This window comes from Rutidosis leptorrhynchoides, chromosome 8 (assembly GCF_046630445.1).
Source record: "Rutidosis leptorrhynchoides isolate AG116_Rl617_1_P2 chromosome 8, CSIRO_AGI_Rlap_v1, whole genome shotgun sequence".
Taxonomy (NCBI): Eukaryota; Viridiplantae; Streptophyta; class Magnoliopsida; order Asterales; family Asteraceae; genus Rutidosis; species Rutidosis leptorrhynchoides.
This window is the reverse complement of record NC_092340.1, coordinates 60,810,422-60,837,846: the sequence shown is the minus strand read 5'-3', so window position 1 is coordinate 60,837,846 and position 27,425 is coordinate 60,810,422. Positions and strand designations below refer to the sequence as shown.

The following is a 27,425-nucleotide window of genomic DNA, read 5'->3' as shown; positions in this document are numbered from 1 at the left end:
CATGTATATGTGCATCTATAAATAGATGGACTTGAAAATGATAGAAGACATCCATAGAGGATCAAAGTATCACAAAAAGGAAAAACATAGTTGAGCGATAATATCAACGGAGTGTGTTTTTTGTGAGGTCGAGAGCTTATTCTTGTAAGGAGTGTAAAAGAGTGTACGGGAATCTTAGATTTTATCCTAAAATCTAAGGGGCTTGGGTTAGGGTTAACTTACAGTGTACTTTTTTCTTGTACCGAGATCTTTTATATTATAAGAATAAAGGGAACTCTTGGGGGTGGACGTAGGCAGAGTTTTGCCGAACCACGTTAAATCGTCGTGTTATCAGTTACTTTATTTTGCTAATTATTATTTCTCGCAAGTTTGTCTCAAACAATTATATCCTCACTTCCGCTGGTGTGGGTGCGTTGGCCAAATTGTCATAAGTTTAGTTCGTTAAATATATTAGAAGGCTCACTTGATAATTATATACTACTCGTATTATTATTATTATTATTATTATTATTATTATTATTATTATTATTATTATTATTATTGTTTATTTATTATTTATAACATTTATTTATTTTTGTGTAATGTTCTACTATGTTAATACTTCACTTAATATTAATATTAATAAGTTAAAAAAACGATATATTTAATAGTTGTCATGTACTTATATACTCCGTATCATATTGCTCTCTGGAATAAAATTTGAATGCTTCAGAGTTGAGTTCTAACAACTCCCCCAAGGAAAGTAGAGTAAAGATCTTGTATGCATGTTTTTCTTTAAATGACCCTACATTTGACCAACGATGTGGTTTGTTATTGATCCAAATCCTTTTCTCTCACCGACTTTGCAATGGAAGAATAATGTATCAAAGACTTGTATTATTTCTTTGACTTGCTCAAACTTAACCATGATATAAATTCCTTAATTAAAAATTGGAGTATTATTTAACGAAATCACACATATTATCATATTCATTCATCTAAAAATGATGCATTTTCAAGTTTTCCATTTGCTAATTATCTTAATTTTATCAAAAACATCATCAATAAAAGCTCTTGATTTTGCAAAGCCAGGATGCAATGATACTTGTGGACAGGTGATAATTCCTTACCCTTTTGGTATAGGAGAAAAATGTTCTTTCGACAAATGGTACGTTATTGATTGCAACTCATCGATACCGTATTTGTCTGCACTCAACAACCATGAGTTGTTATCTATAGATTTGGAACAACAAACTGTCACTGTTAACGTCCCACAAATTTCTCGATGTTCAAATTCAGTTTCAAATAGTTATGGTCACATCCAAAGTATTGACCTTAGTCTTGGTCCATTCTGGTTTTCAGAATTGCATAATGTATTCGTCGTTAAAGGATGTGGTAATGCTGTTGTGACAACCCGGAAATTTTTGACCAAATTTAAACTTAATCTTTGTATGATTAACATTTTCGACACGATAAACAAAGTCTGTAAAACTGAATCTCAAATTTTTTGAACTATTTTCATATAATCAAATAACTTTCGGTTGTTCTCGACGATTCGCGAACAATTATATGTATATAGATACGTATATATATATATATACTATAACTTGAAAACGTAACAATGTATTAAATTTTTTTGATACTGTACATTAAACTTATTGGTTTAAATATTTATTTGAATATATATGACAAGTTGGAATATTAATTGTATGAATAACTTATGACGTATATTTAAAACGTGTTTATGAATGTTGAAAATATATATTAACTTGGTCATAAAACGATTTGTTATTATATATATATATATATATATATATATATATATATATATATATATATATATATATATATATATATATATATATATATATATATATTAACAAATAGCGAGACAATGATTTATAGAAGTAAATGACCAAAACACTCGAAAGTTTAAGATACACTTTGAATGATATAGTTTATTGATAATTTAAGACTATATTTTGACAAAAGTAAGAGTCACAAAACGTAAATTACGAGTTTTCTAAGTGTACAAAAATGCGTTCGAGAAACCGAAACCGGGACATAAGTCGAGTGACAACGTACGAGTCATCGGAACGAAAATTACAAGTCAACTATGCACATGAATTTAATATAATATATAATTAATTATTTAAATTATATATATTATATTTAATTATGTAGACAAACAAGAAAATAAAAAAATATGTGAGCTAGATCAGACGGCCATGCAATCGCATGAGAAATAGGCATAAAACCCATGCGATCGCATGGGCATCAGAATCAGGAATTATGGCTATAAATACCAGGTTTCTTGCGCATATTTTTTTACACATATTACTCCGTAAGTATTTATTTATTTATTTATTTATTTATTTTTTATTATTATTATTATTATTATTATTATTATTATTATTATTATTATTATTATTATTATTATTATTATTATTATTATTATTAAGATTATTATTATTATTAATCTTAATATTTTTAGTAATATTATACATAAAATATTACGACGAGGTCATGAGCGTGTCATTTTCAAAACAAGCTTCAAACGGGATAGAACTAAGAAAATTATGGGTTATAGCTATGGAGGTTATGGGTAATGTTCATAGGTATTGTTCGCAAGTCAAACCTAGTAATTATCATCTCTGTTGCGTCTACGTACTTTCCTGCAATATTGAATCTCAATATTGATACGTGAGCATTCATATCTTATCTTTTACATATTAATAGTGTATACATGTCTAGTGCACGAGTATATATTTATACATGCTTGTATGCTAAATTTCGTCGTTAAACAGTTTATAATGAATCACGAATTAAATACATATATTACTGATAAAAGGTATATGATATGCATGTGTGACGATCGCTGCAAATCCATATGGACAATACGTCATTCATTGATTTCATTGCGAGGTATTTGACCTCTATATGATATGTTTTGTAAACATTGCATTCTTTTGAAAAGGCACACCATAAATGAATATTTAAATCAAAGCTTTTCGACATCTGATGATTTCTACATATAGACAATCACCGTAAATAATAGTTTACAATAGTACTTCCGTTGACAATGCAGTCAAAATAAGATACATAGTGATGATTTGGTGAATGCAACGTTTCCTTGAAAAATATGTCATGTAAGACTCCATGCACATAGCTTGTCTAGCATATAAGCAAACAGCGGAAGACTTCTAGGGAACCTGAGAATAAACATGCTAACAAGTGTCAACACAAAGGTTGGTGAGTTCATAGTTTTAGTGTTTCGCATAATCTGTATATAAAAGTGGATCACAAGATTTCAGTTGTTTCATCCAGAAATGTTTATCAATAGATTCTACATAACAGAGCACCCTGGTAACTAAACTTTAACGTTATAATGATAAATACCCCATTCGTTTTAATACACGCAAACCAACGTGTCATAAACTCAAATAACACACGCCCGTTAAAAGGCTAGCACTCTAGCTCGGACGGGGATGTCAAGCCCTATGGATCCATATACTGTTATTTGCGCCCACCAGTCCACATCTTATGTACTGGCAGTTACTAGTTACCAAAGCTAAGGGATTTTCGGTTTAAACTCAGTGTAGAATTAAGTATGTACTTGTATCCATTGCGTTTAAAATAAATTGCATGTATTCTCAGCCCAAAAATATATTGAGTAAAAGGGATCATATGAAACTCACCTCAGCAGCATATAAAGTCGTTCACCAAAATGTGACTGAAACTCGGAATATCAAATAATCGTAAATCTCAACCTAGAGAACATATGTTGGTCAATAAATGTCTACCAAGCTAGGTCAGGTCATAGTGTATCATAATCCTAATGCTCGATATCGACATACAAAAGTTATCCAAAGTTGTTTCAAAAAGTCAATTTTGACAATAGTTCAACAAACGAGACGTACCTTATATAAGGATTCATTTACTCGGCTGGTAATATTTAAAAATCCATTTTATCAATCTTGTAAACAAGTTGTTTAAATCTTAATTGCAGATTCAAAAGCAATTTCAATTATCATCAATCATAATTCAGTTGATCATATCTTTTAATCCGTTCATCGAAACTATTCGATATCTAAATGAAAAGTCATTGATTTTTCGCCAGCTTTCCAAAAACATGTATATCATATACCTTTTACCAGTAATATATGTATTTAATTCGTGATTCATTATAAACTGTTTAGCGACGAAATTTAGCATACAAGCATGTATAAATATATATACTCGAGCACTAGACATGGATACACAATTAATATATAAAAGATAAATTATGAGTGCTTACGTATTAGTATTGAGATTCAATATTGTAGGAAAGTACGTAGACGTAACGGTGATGATAAACACTAGGTTTGATTCACAAATATACCCCCGAACATTACCCATAACCTCCTTGACAATAACCCATAATTTCCTTAGCTCTATCCCGCTTGAAAACCATTTTGAAAGTGACACGCTCATAATCTCGTCGTAGTATTTTATGTATAATACTAATTAATATTAATAATACTAATAATAATAAGATTAATAATAATATTAATCTTAATAATAATAATAATAATAATAATAATAATAATAATAATAATAATAATAATAATAATAATAATAATAATAATATAAATAAGCTATACGGAGTGTAAGATGAAAGAAATATATATCACAAAAACTGAATTTGATCGCTTTATAAAGACTTGGCCTGAAAAAGTACCCCATGCGATCGCATGGTATTTGTGCTTCAAGGCCATGCGATCGCATGACCCTCTGATCCAGCTCACAAACTTTTGTTTTCTTGTTTGTCGACATATTTATTTATTAATATATAATATATATAATTTATATTAATTAATTATATATTATATTATATTCTCGTGCATAGTTGACTTGAAATTTTTGTTCCGATAAGTCGTACGTCGTCACTCGACTTATGTCCCGGTTCCGGTTTTTCGAGTGTCCCTTCGTACGCTGAAAAAACTTGTAATTTATATTTTGGGACACGTACCTTTGTCAAAATATAGCCTTAAATTATCCCTAAATTATATCACTCAAAGTGTATCTTAAACTTTCGAGTGTTTTGGTCATTTACTTCTATAAATCATTGTCTCGCTATTTATTAAAATACATTTTAAAATCATTTGAAATTGTTATATCGCATATTGTTTATACATTTAAACTTAAATTCATGTAATTCATTTATGTGTCATCGTTTATTTCTCAAACGTTCTAATTAACATAACTAAATATCAATTGAATCAATAACTGAATGTTATTATTGTTTTCAAATAACCTGAAGCTATATATTCATAAATATATATTCAATATACTTAAACACGTTCTAAATATACGTTGCAAGTTGTTCATAGATTCAATTCTAACAGTTAATATTCCTTATTATTGTATGTGTCCAAATTACGTTATTTAAACAAACACTTTACCATTAATTCCGAATACCGTTAAACATGAATGATTTCCCAAATCAACGTGGACCTTACAACAGAGACCCGTAATAATATCATAATCCTTAAGGGACTCAGTAAATATCTTTTAATTCAATCGTTTAGCATAATCTTTTAACTTCATAGTTAAATATATCAATCAGATAATCAAACCAATATGTTTAATGCACATTATCGTTTACTTAACACTTTGTTACGTTTTCAAGTTATAGTATATGTATCTATTTACATATAATTGTTCGCGAATCGTTGAGAACAATCGAGGGGTAATTGAATAGTTCAAGATTTTGAGATTCAACTTCATAGACTTTGCTTATCGTGTCGGAAACGTTAAAGATTAAGTTTAAATTTGATCAGAAATTTCCGGGTCATCACAGTACCTCCCCGTTAAAGAAATTTCGTTCCGAAATTTGAGTGAGGTCATCATGGCTAACAATAAAAATGTTTTCATGACGAATATGAGTTGATAAATAGAATTTTTATCACCGTTGAATAATATGGATAAAACAATCTAATTACTCGAAGCGTATGAGGGAAGTTATCGTAATGGAGAATAGAGATGCGTCTTATCTCTTGACGTAGTAACGATTGATTTCCGAAATTTAAGGAATAGAAAATCTTCATAATCTAAATAAGATTTGATTCTTCGAAATTTAAGGAAATTAAGATTTCCTTTGATTAAATGCGTAATCTGCCTCGATTGTTATGTCTGATATTTCGCTATAAATTGACCTCTTCCGTTTCATTTATTTTCACCACTCCTATAATCTTCTTCCTTATTTAATACTTCCAAAAGATTGTGAAAATGCTTCATCCAGTTCTAATTATTGATATACTCCTAACTTTCATATCTATCATTCTTCTTTTTCATCTGTCGCCGGAGGAATCTATTCACTTTTACTATACTCTTGGCTTTATAGTATTTTTAGTTCTCCTGTGTCTTTACGTTGCAATACTTATTGATATACATGGTTTGTGATTTATGTGTTTTTATCGGGCTTTATATTCTCCGTTATATTTCAAAGCTCCATGCTTTCAATTTCTCTTTCCGATTTCAAGTCAAGCGAATAATGGTCCAGAATTCATAGGTATGGATTTTGAAATGAACATAGTTCATGTTCTAAGAAGGGAATTGTAATGGCACGATCTTGATTTATCAAATTACCAGAACATTTGGAAAAGACCGAATCATCAAGAAATATATTTTCTTGATATATTTATAAATTATATAGAATGAAAGAGTTATGTAACATGGTTCATGTTGAGGGTGTGATTTGTGAACCTTTATCACGTTTCATTAGAAACTCAGCATGACTTACTGTAATATAATCACGTTGATCAAGTGTCATTATATTATACTAATTCATGCTTTAGTTCCCAACACTACTTCAAAACATTCATATTTTAAACTTGAAGGTTTCAGAATTTAGAAAATAAAATAGTTTCTTTTATATTATAGCGCAGATATTGCGAAGAGGTAATGATTTCAGATAAAAATGGTTTCGAAAAATATCTTCAGAAATATGGAGGATATTTATAATGGGAGATATGATGATATCTTAGCATATTTAAGATAAGATGATGATGAAGAATATTGTCCGTAAAGGTTTTAGAGTAAGGAACAAGGTATTCTCTAATGACTTCAGCAGACACTGAATCATTTGGATTCTTTGAATATAGAGTTTGGTCCTTGTATTTGTCCTTTGTCTCCTTCATGATCTGTTAAATCCGTTTTCCAGTTTCAAACCTTCTCTTTTTCTCAGCTTTACCACCATACCATTCTTTATCATCAAACTTTTGACTGTTAACGTCGTTTACAGTTTTTGCTGCTTCATCAGTATTTTTCCAAAATTCGGAGGACTAGTTTCACAGTTTGGGGTGTTTTTCAGAAACTTCACATTCGAAGTAAGTAAGTCTAGAAGATAAATGTTATCTATATATAACTGTTGTCGTAGAAAATGCTGCGAGATTCAAAATACTGATTGCTAATTCCCGGTAGTTGGTATGACAATTACCGTTACAAGATGTAACGACCCGTCCTTATCCACCTGGACGAAGTCATCAACATTTGGTCCCATTGCGATGATCGACTCCAAGTAATGTCCTTAAAATGAGCTAATGCACAGCGGAAGACTTAATTCGTACCTGAGAATAAACATGCTTAAAAGTGTCAACCAAAAGGTTGGTGAGTTCATAGGTTTATCATAACAATCATTTCAATATTTTAATAGACCACAAGATTTCATAATCATAAACATAATACACTCGCAAGTGTATGTAAAGCATTCTAAGTGGTTGAGCACTTGATAACCATACTTAACATTTAATCAACGTCGCATATTCCCTTTATTATGAAATCTCACTACACTGTACCAAGTGTAGTCACCGAAACGAAGTACTGTGCAACCGTTGAATACTGGTCGTCCAGTCCGGTTGGGGTTGTCAGGCCCGATAGATCTATCAACAGGATTCGCGTTTACAATACCCATGTAAATAGTAGTTACCAAGCTACAGGGAAGTATGCCAGTGGTACAACTCAACGTAGAATATATTTTTAAGTACTTGTGTCTATTTTGTAAACATTTATAAAAGCAGCGCATGCATTCTCAGCCCAAAATATATATATTGCAAAAGCAATTAAAAAGGGAGCAAATGAAACTCACCTACTGTATTTTGTAGTAAAAATACATATGACTTCATTTAACAAGTGTAGGGTTTGTCTTGGATTTACGAACCTATATTCAATTATATATATATTAACACGTGTAATGATAGTAAAATAGAATTTATATATTATTAATATTAGTGTTATAATTATTATACTTCTAAATGTTAGGAAATAATAACAATTATTATAATAATAACACTAATTAGTAATAATAATAATAATAATAATAATAATAATAATAATAATTATTATCATTATTATTATTATAATTATAATAATAATAATAATAATAATAATAATAATAATAATAATAATAATATTAATAATAATAATAATAATAATTCTAATAATAGTGGTAATAGTATTATACCATAACATCAAGGATTCATTATCATCATCATGCTTTGGCATCATATGATCATATCATAACGTCATCATCATCATAAGCATAAAGTCATCATTATCATAATCCATGTATCACTATCTTTATTTATCCTAATCTTAATCTTCGACTTATCGTTTTATCGCTTATATCCTAATCACTCTTATTAACATCTATCTGTCATCATCATTATCAGGAGGTTATCATCATTGTCATCACTTAATAACCATCATCGAGTTCCATTTTACCGACTCATCATCTCACACCCATACTCTTTGATCATAAACATCATCTTCATAACATCATCATCATATATGAAAACATCATTATCATGTAGCATTTTTCTCTTGCACATCACCTTCCATGATCATCATGTTATTTTCGCTAAACAAAAACGAAAACAGGATCAATCACATAACTTGGATGTTGTTGGGCTCGTGATCTTGTTGGTGGGCTTGTGTTCTTGTTTGTGGGCTTGTGTTGGCCCACGTTTTAATTAGTGGCCCTTGAATAGCCCGATTAATGTACACAGGCATATTACATTTATCAAATGACTTGCAAGTTTAATTACGTATGTCGACAGAATGGGTGGGGTCTTCATCACCACTTGTATCCATTATCTTCTTTAATCAGTATCACCATTTTTCCATATAATATCCAACATCACTAGCCATCACTTGTAAAAAAAAAAAAAATTAAAATTTGGAGATAGTTACATGAAACTGCAGTAGCAGTACAACGACTAGGTGATGGTGGTTCGGTTTTGTGAACAACGAACAGAATATAAATAGCAGTAGCAGCGGTTATCAAGAGTACAAGGGAGATGGTGGTTGATCAAGCAAATGAGCAGTAGAATAACAAACGAATATAAGCGGGTTTCGAGTGGTATGGGGGTTCGGTGGTGTTCATAGGTAGCAGTAACCAAACAATAATGACGGGTGGTGGTGTCTTCGTTGGTGATGAGGTGATTAATTGGATGGTGTTTGAATGGTATTGGGTTGTAGTTTTCGGGCATCAAAACAAGTGGGTTTTGTGTTGTGGGTTGGATTTACAATTTCAACGGAGAAGAAGAAAAAAAAAATAATAAAACGGGAAGGTGATGTAGCTTGAAGTGTTAGTTAAAGGTGGTATAAGGTGGCGATTGTGGGTGGAGGTCAAGGTGGTTCTCGGTGAGAAAGGTGGTAGTAGGGTGGTGATAGCGGGTGTTTCATGGAGAAGGTGGTCGTGGGTGTGATGGTGTGTGTAGTCCATGACTGAAAACAGGAAACCAAACTTGCAAGAGCTCGATGTTCATGGTAGCGGTTTGGTTTTGTACCGAAATGAAAGATAAAAAAAAAATTTGGTTGTGTTGATTGTTGAAACAGAAAGAGCTAGATAATAGATGGTGAGGTGGTGGTTTTACTCAACATAAGATATAGAGTATAATATATATATATACTAGTGAAGTAGTGGGAGACCAACATAGTAATCATGAGGAAAAATATTAGGAATCAATTTCTTGGGTTGAATTCGATAGATCAAAACAAAATAAATGAGTAGGAATCCAATATCAAACTAGTGGTTAATAAAAATAGCATATAATAGTTTAAAACATGTGAAAAATAATAGCAGCCTCTATTTTAGACTCTTTATTGTCGACATAATATCTAAGGTGGTATTATTTTGTGTCCATTGCTATATAGTTAATACATAGATGTGTTCCTAAAAATCCCAAATTTTGAGTTTAAGTATATTTAATTATTTCACTCATTAACTGTTTGGAACCTGATCAAAAAGGTTCGATAATTGTTTATTTTCTGTTCTAATTTATATGTACGGAGTACTTAATATTTAATCTTAAAAATGTAAAAATATTTTTAACAAATCTAAAATCTTCGTAATCGATTTACACTTCAACTTTTATTTTAATCTTTCATAAACTCATGTTAAATCTATATTAACGCTAATGAAATGTCAACCGAGTAATACAAACTTTTGACAAATTAAGCTCGAAATCATTTATATTTAATATACTTTCTCTATATATATATAAACAGTTTTTAATAGCAAGTTTTACTATATTATTTATTTTTTTAAACAAATAAATTTAATATTATTTTATATATTTCCATGTAGTATTTATATACATATTTATATACTCTCATATATATATATATATATATATATATATATATATATATATATATATATATATATATATATATATATATATATATATATATATATATATATATATATATATATATTTGTATCTGTTTACAAATAGTTGTTCGTGAATCGTCGAGAACAGTCGAAGGTCAATTAAATATATGAAACAGTTCAAGATTTTTGAGACTCAACCTAACAGACTTTGCTTATCGTGTTGACAATACAACATCGTATCGAGAGTTTGGTTCAAAATTAGTCGGAATTTTCCGGGTCGTGACACAAGATGTGGATGAGTACATGATAGGGTTTTAATGAGTATAAGGATTTTTCAGAAGGTCAAGGATAAATGAAATTGTTGGTAAATTTACTGCTAATGTGGTGGAACATAAAAGGTTCCTCGGTAACAAAAACGTATGTGTCAAGGTTACAATAAGGTTAATCTGAAAAGTCGAAATTGACTGGTTGGAAGTGGGATAAAACTGAAAACTTTGAAGAAGAAAAAAATTGCAAGGTTATTTTCGGTAAAAACAACGCTAAAGGATCTTGCACAGTTTTGAAGTCAAAGTATAGCTTTGAAAGATGTAGAGATCTAAGAATGATTTCACCGGTTCAGAGTTATGACTTTGATTCTGGTCCGTCAATATCAGAATATGTAATTGAATTTGTATGAAATAATTGTGTATCACTGTGAAGATAGTGAGTATAGTTAATGATTTTTGAATCAAAGTTGAAGAATGTACAGTATAACATATTAATTGTGAACTTATATATTTCCCGGGTATTACCTACCCGTTAAAGATTTCACAATTAATATTTTGTACAAAAGAATTTTTATTACCGTCTTTATGAAAATATATGTATGTATATTTTCTTCAGATGTAATACAGATTTAATGAGTTAATATCATATTAAGCTCATTTGATTTTCGGCTTGACTTAGAAGTGATTAATCTTTAAAATATTAAAGATTACATAATCTTTGTGGAGTATTTCGCTAATGAAATCAATACTTCATTTTTTTTTCTTATTGATATTCCTTGGTGAAGGATGTTGTTGCTCGTGGAATTCTTGTGAACCTTACAAGGCACAGATGATGTTTTCTAGAAATTTTCAAGTATATCGAAAATGAAAATGTAAAATCAATTATGTAATTGAATAATACACTTGGTTTATTAGGAAATGGAATTCATTGAGTTGAAACAGAGATTGTATTTAATGAAGGTTAAGTTGTTAACGAAGGATGTACATCATAGCATATTAGTAATATGAATTAACCGAGTAATATTTACCCTTTTTCAATTCATACATAATAGCTTAGTACGAAAAGATTTATGATGGTTTTAAAATTTATATATATAAGATATACATATAAATTCTTAGAGGAATTGAGTTAATACTTCATAACTCATTGATACAATATACTCGTTGTTGACTCGTATTGATGTCCACGGTGCTTTCTTGAACTGACGGAGCTTGTGATGTAGCAGATGCTGCTGGTGCTGACGGTGCTGACGGTGCTAATGATGCTGACGGTACTGTTGATGTTGTGATATAACAAGTCTAGTTTGTAAATCATACACCATTCCGATCATGGTTTCTACTCTATCTGATTTATGGTTAAGGCTAGAATAGATCATCTCTAAACTTTAGAAATTACATAATCGCCGTAGAATGTTTCTCCGATGAAGTTAAGAATCAATACTTCATCGTTTGTTGTTGTTGATACTCCTTGGTATCTATGGTGCGTATGATGTTGATATCCGAGGTACATATTGTGATATTGAGGCGTGTGATGCAGATGTGATTGTTGGTGGTGGTAATGATACTATTGGTGTTGATGATGGTGGTACTAGTTATGCTGCTGGTGCTGCTGATGGTGTTTGTAACCTTCGCACCATATTCTCCAAAGCCATTATCCGAGCGCGAAGCTCGTTGACTTCTTCTATTATACTGGGATGATCGGTGGTTCGGACGATCGGATAAATAAGATTTATAATATGGGATAGTATATAATCGTGATGAGATACTCTGGAAATGAGAGAGAAAATAGTATTACGAATAGGTTCGCTGGTGAGTGCTTCAGGTTCTTCGCCAAGAGGTGAATGTGGTGGATGGAAGGGATCACCTTCTTCTTGTCTCCAATGATTAAGTAGATTACGAACCTATCCCCAATTCATCCAGAATAGATGATGGCTAATTGGTTGATCCATTCCGGTCACACTGCTTTCGGAGCTCGAATGGAAATCCATATCAGAATAGCTGTCGGAATCTGAGGAATTCGAACTAGATGCGGAATTCATCTTACACGGTTTGGATAAAAGATTTTTGATATGAAATGATTTTTGGATATCGGATGATATTCTAATTACATAGAATACCTATATATAGCACAAGGGATTCCGCTAATTACTGAAGAATTTTCGAAAGCTGTCAGGCAAAGTTTATAGTAACATATACGCTAAGATATGAATTAGCAGATACGCTAAGATACGAATTTTGTCTATACACTATTCATGCAATCAATGCAGTAACACGTGTCTAGACTAAGAATGATAAGCAGGTAATTTCTGACAAGAAATGATAAGCAAAACTTTTGACATGCAGACACAGTCGAAGTCCAGACTTACGAATGTATCCTAACAACTATCAGTTAGACACACTAATGCAAGACCTAGTTCACTAGGACCAACGCTCTGATACCAACTGTGATGATCGCTCCAAATCCATATGGACAATACGTCATTCATTGATTTCATTGCGAGGTATTTGACCTCTATATGATACGTTTTGTAAACATTGCATTCTTTTGAAAAGGCACACCATAAATGAATATTTAAATCAAAGGTTTTCGACATCTGATGATTTCTACATATAGACAATCACCGTAGATAATAGTTTACAATAGTACTTCCGTTGACAATGCAGTCAAAATAAGATACATAGTGATGATTTGGTGACGTTTCCTTGAAAAATATGTCATGTAAGACTCCATGCACATAGCTTGTCTAGCATATAAGTAAACAGCGGAAGACTTCTAGGGAACCTGAGAATAAACATGCTAACAAGTGTCAACACAAAGGTTGGTGAGTTCATAGTTTTAGTGTTTCGCATAATCTGTATATAAAAGTGGATCACAAGATTTCAGTTGTTTCATCCAGAATCGTTTATCAATAGATTCTACATAACAGAGCACCCTGGTAACTAAACTTTAACGTTATAATGATAAATACCCCATTCGTTTTAATACACGCAAACCAACGTGTCCTAAACTCAAATAGCACACGTCCGTTAAAAGGCTAGCGCTCTAGCTCGGACGGAATGTCAAGCCCTGTGGTTCCATATACTGTTATTTGCACCCACCAGTCCACATCCTATGTACTGGCAGTTACTAGTTACCAAAGCTAAGGGATTTTCGGTTTAAACTCAGTGTAGAATTAAGTATGTACTTGTATCCATTGCGTTTAAAATAAATTGCATATATTCTCAGCCCAAAAATATATTGAATAAAAGGGATCATATGAAACTCACCTCAGCAGCATATAAAGTCGTTCACCAAGATGTGACTGAAACTCGGAATATCAAATAATCGTAGATCTCAACCTAGAGAACATATGTTGGTCAATAAATGTCTATCAAGCTAGGTCAGGTCATAGTGTATCATAATCCTAATGCTCGATATCGACATACAAAAGTTATCCAAAGTTATTTCAAAAAGTCAATTTTGACAATAGTTCAACAAACGAGACGTACCTTATATAAGGATTCATTTACTCGGCTGGTAATATTTAAAAATCCATTTTATCAATCTTGTAAACAAGTTGTTTAAATTTTAATTGCAGATTCAAAAGCAATTTCAATTATCATCAATCATAATTCAGTTGATCATATCTTTTAATCCGTTCAACGAAACTATTCGATATCTAAATGAAAAGTCATTGATTTTTCGCTAGCTTTCCAAAAACATGTATATCATATACCTTTTATCAGTAATATATGTATTTAATTCGTGATTCATTATAAACTGTTTAGCGACGAAATTTAGCATACAAGCATGTATAAATATATATACTCGAGCACTAGACATGGATACACAATTAATATATAAAAGATAAATTATGAGTGCTCACGTATCACTATTGAGATTCAATATTGTAGGAAAGTACGTAGACGTAATGGAGATGATAAACACTAGGTTTGATTCACAAATATACCCCCTAACATTACCCATAACCTCCTTGGCAATAACCCATAATTTCCTTAGCTGTATCCCGCTTGAAAACCATTTTGAAAGTGACACGCTCATAATCTCGTCGTAGTATTTTATGTATAATACTAATTAATATTAATAATACTAATAATAATAAGATTAATAATAATATTAATCTTAATAATAATAATAATAATAATAATAATAATAATAATAATAATAATAATATAAATAAGTTATACGGAGTGTAAGATGAAAGAAATATATATCACAAAAACTGAATTTGATCGCTTTATAAAGACTTGGCCTGAAAAAGTACCCCATGCGATCGCATGGTATTTGTGCTTCAAGGCCATGCGATCGCATGGCCCTCTGATCCAGCTCACAAACTTTTGTTTTCTTGTTTGTCGACATATTAATTTATTAATATATAATATATATAATTTATATTAATTAATTATATATTATATTATATTCTCGTGCATAGTTGACTTGAAATTTTTGTTCCGATAAGTCGTACGTCGTCACTCGACTTATGTCCCGGTTCCGGTTTTTCGAGTGTCCCTTTGTACGCTGAGAAAACTTGTAATTTATATTTTGGGACACGTACCTTTGTCAAAATATAGCCTTAAATTATCCCTAAATTATATCACTCAAAGTGTATCTTAAACTTTAGAGTGTTTTGGTCATTTACTTCTTTAAATTATTGTCTCGCTATTTATTAAAATACATTTTAAAATCATTTGAAATTGTTATATCGCATATTGTTTATACATTTAAACTTAAATTCATGTAATTCATTTATGTGTCATCGTTTATTTCTCAAACGTTCTAATTAACATAACTAAATATCAATTGAATTAATAACCGAATGTTATTATTGTTTTCAAATAACCTGAAGCTATATATTCATAAATATATATTCAATATACTTAAACACGTTCTAAATATACGTTGCAAGTTGTTCATAGATTCAATTCTAACAGTTAATATTCCTTATTATTGTATGTGTCCAAATTACGTTATTTAAACAAACACTTTACCATTAATTCCGAATACCGTTAAACATGAATGATTTCCCAAATCAACGTGGACCTTACAACAGAGACCCGTAATAATATCATAATCCTTAAGGGACTCAGTAAATATCTTTTAATTCAATCGTTTAGCATAATCTTTTAACTTCATAGTTAAATATATCAATCAGATAATCAAACCAATATGTTTAATGCACAGTATCGTTTACTTAACACTTTGTTACGTTTTCAAGTTATAGTATATGTATCTATTTACATATAATTGTTCGCGAATCGTTGAGAACAATCGAGGGGTAATTGAATAGTTCAAGATTTTGAGATTCAACTTCATAGACTTTGCTTATCGTGTCGGAAACGTTAAAGATTAAGTTTAAATTTGATCAGAAATTTTCGGGTCATCATAGCATGTTTTTGGAAAGCTGGCGAAAAATCAATAACTTTTCATTTAGAAATCGCGTAATTTTGATGAACGAATCAAAAGATATGGTCAACTGAATTATGATTGACGTTAATTGGAATTGCTTTTGAATCTGCAATTAATATTTAAACAACTTGTTTGTAAGATTGATAAATTGGATTTTTGAATATTACCAACCAAGTAAATGAATCCTTATATAAGGTACGTCTCGTTTTGTTGAACTATTGTCAAAATTGACCTTTTGAGATGACTTTGGATAACTTTTGTATGTCGATCTCGAGCATTAGGATTGTGATACACTATGTCCAGACCTAGCTTGTTAAACATTTATTGACCAACATATGTTCTCTAGGTTGAGATCTACGGTTATTTGGGTATTTCGAGTTTCGGTCACATTTCGGTGAACAACTTTATGTGCTGCTAAGGTGAGTTTCATTTGCTCCCTTTTTAAATGCTTTTGCAATATATATTTTTTGGCTGAGAATACATGCACTTTATTTTAAACAATGGACACAAGTACATACTAAATTCTATACTAAGTTTGAACCGAAAATTCCTTAGCTTTGGTAACTAGTAACTGCCGGTTATAAGAACTGGTGGGCGCGAGTAGTAGTATATGGATCCATAGGGCTTGATATTCCCGTTCGAGCTAGAGCACTAGCCTTTTAACGGACGTATGCTATTTGAGAAGCATACACGTTGGTTTGCGTGTATTATTAAGATGATTATACAAAGGGTACAAATTATATATACATTAAGTTTAGTTACCAGTGTGCTCAATTTCGTAGAATATTTTGATAAACATTTCGGATGAAACAACTGAAATCTTGTGATCCACCTTTATATACAGATTATGCGAAACACTAAAACTATGAACTCACAAACCTTTGTGTTGACACTTGTTAGCATGTTTATTCTCAGGTTCCCTAGAAGTCTTCCGCTGTTTGCTTATATGTTAGACAAGCTATGTGCATGGAGTCTTACATGGCATATTTATCAAGGAAACGTTGCATTCACCAAATCATCACCATGTATCTTATTTTAACTGCATTGTCAACGGAATTACTATTGTAAACTATTATTTACGGTGACTGTCTATATGTAGAAATCATCAGATGTCGAAAATCTTTGATTTAAATATTCATTTATGGTGTGCCTTTTCAAAAGAATGCAATGTTTACAAAACGTATCATATAGATGTCAAATACCTCGCAATGAAATCGATGAATGACGTGTTCGTCCATATGGATTTGGAGCGATCGTCACAGTTGGTATCAGAGCATTAGTCCTAGTGAACCAGGTCTTGCATAAGTGTGTCTAACTGATAGTTGTTAGGATGCATTAGTAAGTCTGGACTTCGACTGTGTCTGCATGTCAAAAGTTTTGCTTATCATTTCTTGTCAGAAATTACATGTCTATCATCTTCAGTCTAAACGCGTCTTATTGCATTGATTGCATAGATAGTGTATAGACAAAATTCATATCTTGGCATATCTATTACAGTAAACTTTGACTGCCATCTTCCGAAAATTTCTCTGTAATTTACGGGATTTTGGTATTATATATACATATGTAAATTATGTATTGAAGAGTACCAATCAAATTCTATAATCTATTTCATATCAAAAACCATCTCTCTAATTATACAAGATGGATCCCGTATCTAGTTCAAATTCCTTAAATTCCGACAGCTATTCCGATATGGATATTCACCTGAACTCTGAAGAAAGTGTAACCGGAATGGATCAACCAATCAGCCATCACCTATTCTGGATGAATTAGGGATGGGTTCATAGCCTACTTAATCATTGGAGACAAGAAGAAGGTGATCCCTTCCATCCACCACATTCACCTCTTGGCGAAGAACCTGAAGCACTTACCGGCGAACCTATTCGTAATACTATTTTCTCTCTCATTTCCAGAGTATCTCATCATGATTATATACTATCCCATATTATAAATCTTATTTATCCGATCGTTCGAACCACCGATCATCCTGGTATAATAGAAGAAGTCAACGAGCTTCGTGCTCGGGTAGTGGCTTTGGAGAATATGGTGCAAGGGTTACGAACACAAGCAGCAGCACCCGCAGCATAACCGGTACCACCATCATCCACACCAACAGGATCATTACCACCACCAACAACCACATCTGCATCACACGCCTCAACATCACAATTTGTACCTCGGATATCAACATCATACGCACCATAGGTACCAAGAAGTACCAGCAATGACAAACGATGAAGTATGGATTCATAACTTCATCGGAGAAACATTCTACGGCGATTATGTAATTTCTAAAGTTTAGAGATTATCTATTCTAGCCTTAACCCTAAATCAAACAGAGTAGAAACCCTTATCCGAATGGTGTAAGATACAAGCTAGACTTGTTTTACCAACAGCATCAACAGTACCCTTAGCCTCACCAGCACAGTCAGTGCTGTCAACATCGTCAGAATCAGCAGCACCTCTAACATCATAAGCTCCGTCAGTTCAAGAAAGCACCGTGAACATCATTACGAGTCAACAACGAGTATATTGTATCAATGAGTTATGAAGTAATAACTCAATTCATCTAAAGAATTTATATGTATATCTTATATATATATAAATTTTAAAACCATCATGAATCTTTTCGTACTAAGTTATTACGTGTGAATTTTAAGGGGTAGATACTACTCGGTTAATTCATATTACTAATATGCTATGATGTACATCCTTCGTTAATAACTTAACCATCGTTAACTACAAATATCTGTTTCAACTCAGTGAATTCCATTTCATAATGAACTTAGTGTATTAATCAATTACTTGTTTGATTTTACACTTTTATCTTCGATGTACTCGAAACTTTCTAGAAAACATCATTTATATCTTATGAAGTTCATAAGAATTCCACGAGCATCAACATCCTTCACCGAGGAATAAGAATAAATAATGAAATATTGATTTCATTAGTGAAATACTCCGCGAAGATTATGTAATCCTTAATGTTTTAGAGATTATTCATTCAATTCAAAAATCAAATGAGCTTAACATGATATTAACTCATCAAATCTGTATTACATCTGAAGAAAATATACATACATATATTTTCATAAAGACGGCAATAAAAAAATTCTTTTGTACAAAGTATTAATTGTGAAATCTTTAACGTGTAGGTAATACTCTGGAAATATATAAGTTCACAATTAATATGTTATACTGTACATTCTTCAACTTTGATTCAAAAATTATTAACTATGCTCACAGCGATATATGAGACGACCCGACCCAATCCATAGGGACGAATACAATAACATATGAATACATCGCGAGGTACTTGACCTCTAAATGATACATTTTACAAACATTGCATTCGTTTTTAAAAGGCAAACTTTCGTTACATCGACAGTTGACAGGCATGTAAAGCATTTCATAATATATCCAAATATAATTGACTTAATAATAATCTTGATGAACTCAACGACTCGAATGCAACATCTTTTGAAATATGTCATGAATGACTCCAAGTAATATCTCTAATATGAGCAAATGCACAGCGGAAGATTTCTTTCGTACCTGAGAATGAACATGCTTTAAAGTGTCAACCAAAAGGTTGGTGAGTTCATTAGTTTATCATAAAGAATCATTTCATAATTTTAATAGACCACAAGATTTCATACATCCATTTCTCATAATCATACGTCCCATGCATAGAGACAAAAATATCATTCATATGGATTGAACACCTGGTAACCGACATTCACAATATACATATAAGAATATCCCCATCATTCCGGGATCCTCCTTCGGACATGATATAAATTTCGAAATACTAAAGCATCCGGTACTTTGGATGGGGCTTGTTGGGCCCGATAGATCTATCTTTAGAGTTCGCGTCAATTAGGGTGTCTGTTCCCTAATTCTTAGATTACCAGACTTAATAAAAAGGGGCATATTCGATTTCGATAATTCAACCATATAATGTAATTTCGATTACTTGTGTCTATTTCGTAAAACAGTTATAAAAGTTGCGCATGTATTCTCAGCCCAAAAATATAAAGGGTAAAAAGGCAAATGAAACTCACCATACTGTATTTTGTAGTAAAAATACATATAACATCATTGAACAAGTGTAGGGTTGGCCTCGGATTCACGAACCTATATTAATTATATATATTTATATGACGGTCAATATTTGTCTAACAATTTAGGCCAAGTCATAGTGTACCACAATCCTAATGCTCGAGTCTGACTCAACAGTATAGTAACATGTTATATTACCCATGCTCAGTTAGGTCAAAACTCAAAGGTTAAAGTAAAAACGAGGTCGCATGCACAAGTACAATAACTTATACAAAAATGATTTTTCGGTCAAACATGACTAAACGGCCTTTAGAAAAATTATCGGAGCTCTGATTGATAAACGGCCAAAGATAAAAGTTACACATTACCAAAAAGATTAAGCATAAATTTTACAGAAGTAAACTAAACCTAGACAACTCGTAGTTGCCAACGCGGTTTCGGCGTTTCAAAGTTAATTTTTCAGCTTTAATAAATTTACAAAAGTGACCGAGTAGCCTACTTTGGAGATTTTTAGAAAATTCCTCGAAACTCGGATTGACAAACGGTCAAAGCCTGCAAATTCTAGTTACCACAAAGATATAACATGATTTTTAGCAAAAGTAAACACACATCAGGCCGACCATGACAACTGATACAAAACTGACATTTTTAATAAAAAGTTTCAGTTCTTTTCAGAATTTTAAAATGTGACCAAACAGTCAACTTTGACGATTTTTAGAAAAATCGTCGAGACTCAAATTGACAAACGGCCAGAGTCGTTTGCTAGACCTTACAGTAAAGAATTTAGTGGTTTTTTTGTTTTAATCTGAAACAACGCAGATCAACGAGAATTTCAGTTTCCGTATCGACGTTTCATCAAAATTTACAAAACTTCTTTTATCCATAACTTGACAACCGTTCAACGAAACGAGACGTGCTTTATATGAAAATTCATCTACTCGACGAGTAGAATCCAAATAACCACTTTTTATTACCCAGAAAATTAGTTCACTAATTATCATTAGCAATCTTAATTACGAAATTAATTGTTTAATTCATAACTTTCTAACCGTTCATCGAATCCATTCGATATCTAAATGAAAAGTTCTTAATTTTTCGCTAGCTTTCCAATGACATGCATATCTTATACCTTAATTCATCCCTAGTATAACAACCTTTAAGATTCAACATAACCTATCTAAGGGCAATATCAAATGTACAAGCATGCATAATCTTATTTTCTCGAGCACTAGTCAGGGATACACTATTGGTATATAAAAATAAAATTATGAGTACTCACGTATCAATATTGAGATTCAATATTGCAGGAACGGTACGTAAACGCAACGGAGATGATAAACACTAGATTGACCTCACGAGCATACCCTCGAACATTACCCATCACCTCCATAGCTATAACCCATAATTTCCTTAGCTCTATCCCACTCATAAAACCCGTTTTGAAAACACTTAGACAGCACTCCGTCGTAATATTTTATGTATACTACTAATAATAATAACTCCTAATAATAATATGATTAATAATAATAATAATAATAATAATAATAATAATAATAATAATAATAATATAAATAATAATAAAATAGATGGAGTACTCGTGTATGTGTGTGTTAGTGTTTGATGAAAAAAAATATATTAGACAACAGATTACGTTGGCTTTATAGCCATTTTCTGATTTTGACTATTCTGCGACTCGTTCTCTGAACACATTATAATCTTCGTAACTCGCGAGGATTAAATAAATCCAGCTGTCCCATTATTTAAGGCTGCCGACAGCCAATTCTCTTCATTACGTATGACATATTGAAGTTTATTTATAATTTATTTAATATATATTATATTTAATCTTTAGGATTAATTAAATATTATATTATATTTACGTTCATGGTAAAAATATAATTTTTACAAAAATGACACGGTCGTGGTCTCGCGACTCATGTACCACTTTCGGTTTTTCGGACGCACTTTCGTACGTTTAGAAAACTAGCCTTTTACGTTACGCGACGTATACCTTTATCAAAAATTTGACTTACTCATCAATAAATTACCTTATAAAAAATGTAACTTATAAAATTGAGCGTTGTGGTCATTTACTTTTATAAATCAGTGACTCGTTGTTTATCAAAATATTTTATTTTAAATTAAACGTTTTGTGACATGTACCTTTATTATTAACTAGACTTAAATTAATTAAAAACTAACCCACTCAAAGTGTAACTTAATCTTTTGAGTGTTTTGGTCATTTCCTTTTATAAATCGACGTCTCGTTATATAACAAAATATATATTTAATCTTATTAGTTTGAATCAAAACGTTTTATGACTAAAATAAAATATATGTACATTTAAAATTTATAAATTTATACATAATACCTATGTTTGAAATATTTATCTAATAATATAATATTTCACTTTTCAAAATTAATTATATTTCAAAGACCAATATATATATAACATTAAAGTCGTGTGAATACTAGATATTGTTATATCACCTAACGCTTATGCTCAAAAACTTAATCTGATATAACTTATTTATGCGCCAACATTTACTTTAATTTCTCAAACACTCTAGTTAATATATCTAATTATAAATCGAATCAATGAACAAGGGTTACTATCTTTTACCTAACTAATATATCTAATATACATAAACACGTTCTATATACGTTGCAAGTTATCAACCAAGTGTTATGAAATTCAATCCTCCACTAACTTTTGTCTAACTCCCAATAAGTGACACTTTGTTCTTACTTGTAAATCACTTTACCATTTATTCCGAATACCGTTAAAAGTAAGGGTTTCCTAATTCAAAGTGGACCTCATAACAGAGACTCATAATCATAGTTCAATGTATCCGATAATTCAATCATTTGATATTATCTTTTAATCTCGTCGATAAACTTACATCGAACAAATACGTTCATGTAAATTATTATCTATTCAATACCTTGATAGCATTTCCAAGTTCATAAAATAGATCTCATAGCTTATGTTCATATCAACTAATCCGTTCAATGTTTTATAATATATATCAATCTAATAAGCACACATGTATATATACATATATATTTATTTACACGTAATTGTTCGTGAATCGCTTGGCATGGTCAAAGGGTATTTAATTAAATGAATATAATTTCAAAACTTTCGAGACTTAATCATTACAGATTTGCTTATCGTGTCGGATATGTATAAAGGTTAAAGTTTAAATTTGTTCGGAAATCTCCGGGTCATCACAGTACCTACCCGTTAAAAGAAATTTCGTCCCGAAATTTGATAGAGGTCGTCATAGCTAACAGTAAGAGTGTTTTCATGACGTATATGAACTGATAATTAGGATTTTATCATCATTGATTAATATAGATAAAATGATTTGTTTTGTGAAGAGCACGAATGAAGCTATCACTTAAGAGTGAAAATGAATAAAAGTGAGTTTGACTTAACCGGTGTCGTAGTCAAGATTGATTTCCGGAATTTAAGGAATTTAGAAGAAATCTTCATATTAAGATTTGATTCTTCGGTAATTAAGGAGATTCAGATCTTCTTTGATTAAAAGCGATAATCTGCTTCGATTGCTCTGTCAAAAATTTTTCCTATAAATCCACCCTCTCCATTTCCTTACAACTCACACCTTCTGTTCTTTCTTCCTCAATTCCTACTTTAAAGTATTCGTTAATATGCTCCATCCCATCCTGATCCTTGATATCCTCTTAACTTGCATATCTGTCATTCTTCTTTTTAATCTGCCACCAGAAGAATCTATTTACTTCTACTATACTCTTGGGTTTATAGTGTTTCTAGTTCTCCCGTGTCTTTATATTGCTATATGCATTGACATCTACGGTTTATAATTTGCGGGTGGTTATTGGGTTTTATATCTTCCCTTATACTTCGATGTCCTTGTTTCTGTCTTCTATAATCATTGTCATCCATAATTAATGTTCCCTTCTATTTGCTGCGGTTTATACCCCAATTTCTATGTCGGAGCTTTGTCCTTTCGTTTCTTCTTCTTACGTTTATATAACTCTTGTAATGGTCCAGAATTCGTTGGTATGGATTTTAGAATAAACATAGTAATTGTTCTAAGAAGGAATTTGAAAGGGCACTATCTTGATTTGTCAAATTACCAGAATACCCTGAAAAAGACCGAATCATCAAGAAATATTTTCTTGATATGTTTAGAGATTAGATAGAATGTCAGAGTCGTGTAAATGACACATGATGACGGTATGTTTTGTGAATCATCACATCCCATTAGAAACTCAACATGAATTACTGTAATATAATGACGTTGATCAAGTGTCATTATATTATACTAACCCATGTATCAGTTCCCAACACTACTTCAAAACATTCATATTTGAATTTTTCAGAATTTAGAAACTAACACAGTTTCTTTTATGTTGCAGATATTACGGAGAGATAAATGATCTCAGATAAAAATAGTTGTGATAATATCTCCAGAAATATGGAGAGTATATATAGTGGAAGATACAAAGGTATCTTTTAATATTTAAGATAAGATGATGATGAAGAATATCTGTCTGTGAAGGTTTAGAATAAGAAGTAAGGTGTTTGCTAACGAGTTCAGCAGGCACTGAATCATTTGGATCCTTTGAAGGCAGATTCAGTCTCTGTGATTTGTCCACGGCTTCCTTCATACTTTGCTCAATCCGTTTTTCAGTACCAAATCCTTTCTTTTTCTGAGCTTCACCAACTCACTATCTTTTATCATCAAACTTTTGACCGTTTAAACCATCTACCATTTTTATGTTTCCTCTGCATTTAATGCTATAATATCCGAATCTCTAGTTATCAATCCGAGGTGGGTTCAGAAGAATCGTGTTTTAGATGATTAAATGCTGGTGGTAATATGGTGAAATATGAAAGGTTCCCCAGTAATGATGACGAAAGGGCAACGTATCTATCGGGGTTATAATAAGACTGGTCTGACTGAAAAATCGAAGTTGACTTGCTGGAGCTGTGACAAATTTGGCTACTTTGAAAAGAAATCGAAATGTTGTTTTTGCTAATAAATGATAAAGAATTCGACGCAGGTACATGTTAGATTATAACTTTGGTTTCGAGAGTTTTTCAGGTACAAAACTTTGGGTAACGTGTGGTTGGATCATCATCTCGATTGTTCATTATTTGAAATGTCTTCCGGAATTTAGAAGGGTTTTAAATGCAGATTGTCATAGTCAGTATCCAGATGGTGAAATCTTCCTGAATCTCGAATGATTTTCATATTCCTCTGAGTGTTATGATTAAAAGTGATGTTCTATCACAGTTTTGAAGTCAAAGTATAGTTTTGAAAAGAAAAAAAATATAAGGATCTAAGAGTGATGATTTCGGTTGTATCTCGAGTTGAATTCTGAAATTCCCAAAATCAGAATATGTAATTAAATTCGAATGAATATGATTGTTTTGATTTCTATAGAAGAATGTATATTGGTATAGTTGATGATTGTCGAATCAGAATTGAAGAACGTAACATATTAATTGTGATTTTATATATCTCTCGGGTATTACCTACCCGTTAAAAAAAATTTCACAAATAATATTTTGAACAAGAATTTTTTTTTTATTACAATCTTTAGGAAAATATATGTGGGTATATTTTCTTCAAATGTAATACAGATTCAATGAGTTAATATCATACTAAGCTCATTTAATTTTCAGCTTGAATTAAAAATGAATTTTCTATACAACATTAGAGATTACATAATCTTTGCGGAGTATTTCACTAATGAAATCAATACTTCAATATTTATATGTATTTCCTTAGTGAATCATGCTGATGCTCATAGAACTCTTGCTAACTTCGCAAGATACGAATGTTGTCTTCCAGTAAGTTTCGAGTACATCGATGATGAAATTGTAGAATCAAACATGTTATTGAATGATACACTTGGTTTATTATGAAGTTGAATTCATTGATTTGAAACGGAGATTGTAATTAACGATGGTTAAGTTGTTAACGAAGGATGTGCATCATAGCATATTAGTAATATGAATTAACCGGATAGTTAAGTTCCATACATAATAGCTTAGTACAGAAAGATGTATTATGGTTTCAGATTTCATATACATTGAATATATATAAATCCTCCGGACAGAATGAGTTAATACTTCATAGCTCGTTGATACAATATACTCGTTGTTGATTCGTAATGATTTCCACAGTGATTTCTTGAACTGGCGGAGCTTGTGATGTTAGAGATGCTGACGATTCTAACGATATTGACATCACTGACTGGGTTGGTGAAGCTAAGGGTACTGCTGATGCTATTGGTAAAACAAGTCTAGCTTGTAAACCGCGCACCATTCTTGTCAAGGTTTCGATTCTTTCCTCTATCATCTCTGTTCACTCAACTGGTTTATGGTTAAGGTTGAGATAAATAATCTCTTAAGATTTTAGAGATTACATAATCACCGCAGGATGTTTCTCCGATGAAGTTATGAATCAATACTTCATCGTTTGTTGTTGTTGGTACTCCTTGGTATCTTTGGTGCGTGTAACGTTGATATCCGATATACAGGTTGGAATAATGAGGTGTGTGGTGCAGATGTGATTGTTGGCGGTGGTAATGATTCTGTTGATGTTAGTAATGGTGGTTGCTGTTGATGCCGGTGATGCTGCTGGTGCTTTTAGTACTGAGGCTTGCGATGTGGATGTTACTGGCGGTACTGGTTATGCGGCTGGTGCTGCTGATGGTGTTTGTAATCCTCGCACCGTATTCTCCAAAGCCACCACCCGAGCACGAAGCTCGTTGACTTCTTCTATCACACCGGGATGGTCAGCAGTTCGGACGAGCGGATAGATATAATCTAGAATTTGGTGTAGTATATAATCGTGACGAGATACTCTGGAAATGAGAGAGAAAATAGTTTCTCGAACAGGTTCGCCGGTAAGTGCTTCAGGTTCATCGCCAAGAGGGCAATGGGGTGGATGGAAAGGATCACCTTCTTCTTGTCTCCAATAATTGAGGAGGCTACGAACCCATCCCCATTTCATCCAGAATAGATGGTGACTGATTGGTTGATCCATT

General features: G+C 31.7%; 1 protein-coding gene across 1 annotated transcript; it reads left to right on the top strand.

The window, feature by feature from the left end:
• Positions 1-983: 983 nt before the first annotated feature.
• On the top strand, positions 984-27,001 carry LOC139863457 (wall-associated receptor kinase-like 10). Its single transcript, XM_071852092.1, has 2 exons — positions 984-1,374; positions 26,916-27,001. Exons 1-2 carry the CDS (start codon positions 984-986, stop codon positions 26,999-27,001), a joined length of 477 nt encoding a protein of 158 aa, XP_071708193.1.
• The last annotated feature ends 424 nt before the right edge of the window (positions 27,002-27,425 follow it).

Bases quoted from the DNA above. Each gene is read 5' to 3' on its own strand.
- LOC139863457 (XM_071852092.1), top strand. From the start codon at position 984: ATGATGCATTTTCAAGTTTTCCATTTGCTAATTATCTTAATTTTATCA. The intron at 1,375-26,915 runs GTAATGCTGTTG...TCCGATATACAG, and splicing joins ATTCGTCGTTAAAGGATGTG to GTTGGAATAATGAGGTGTGT.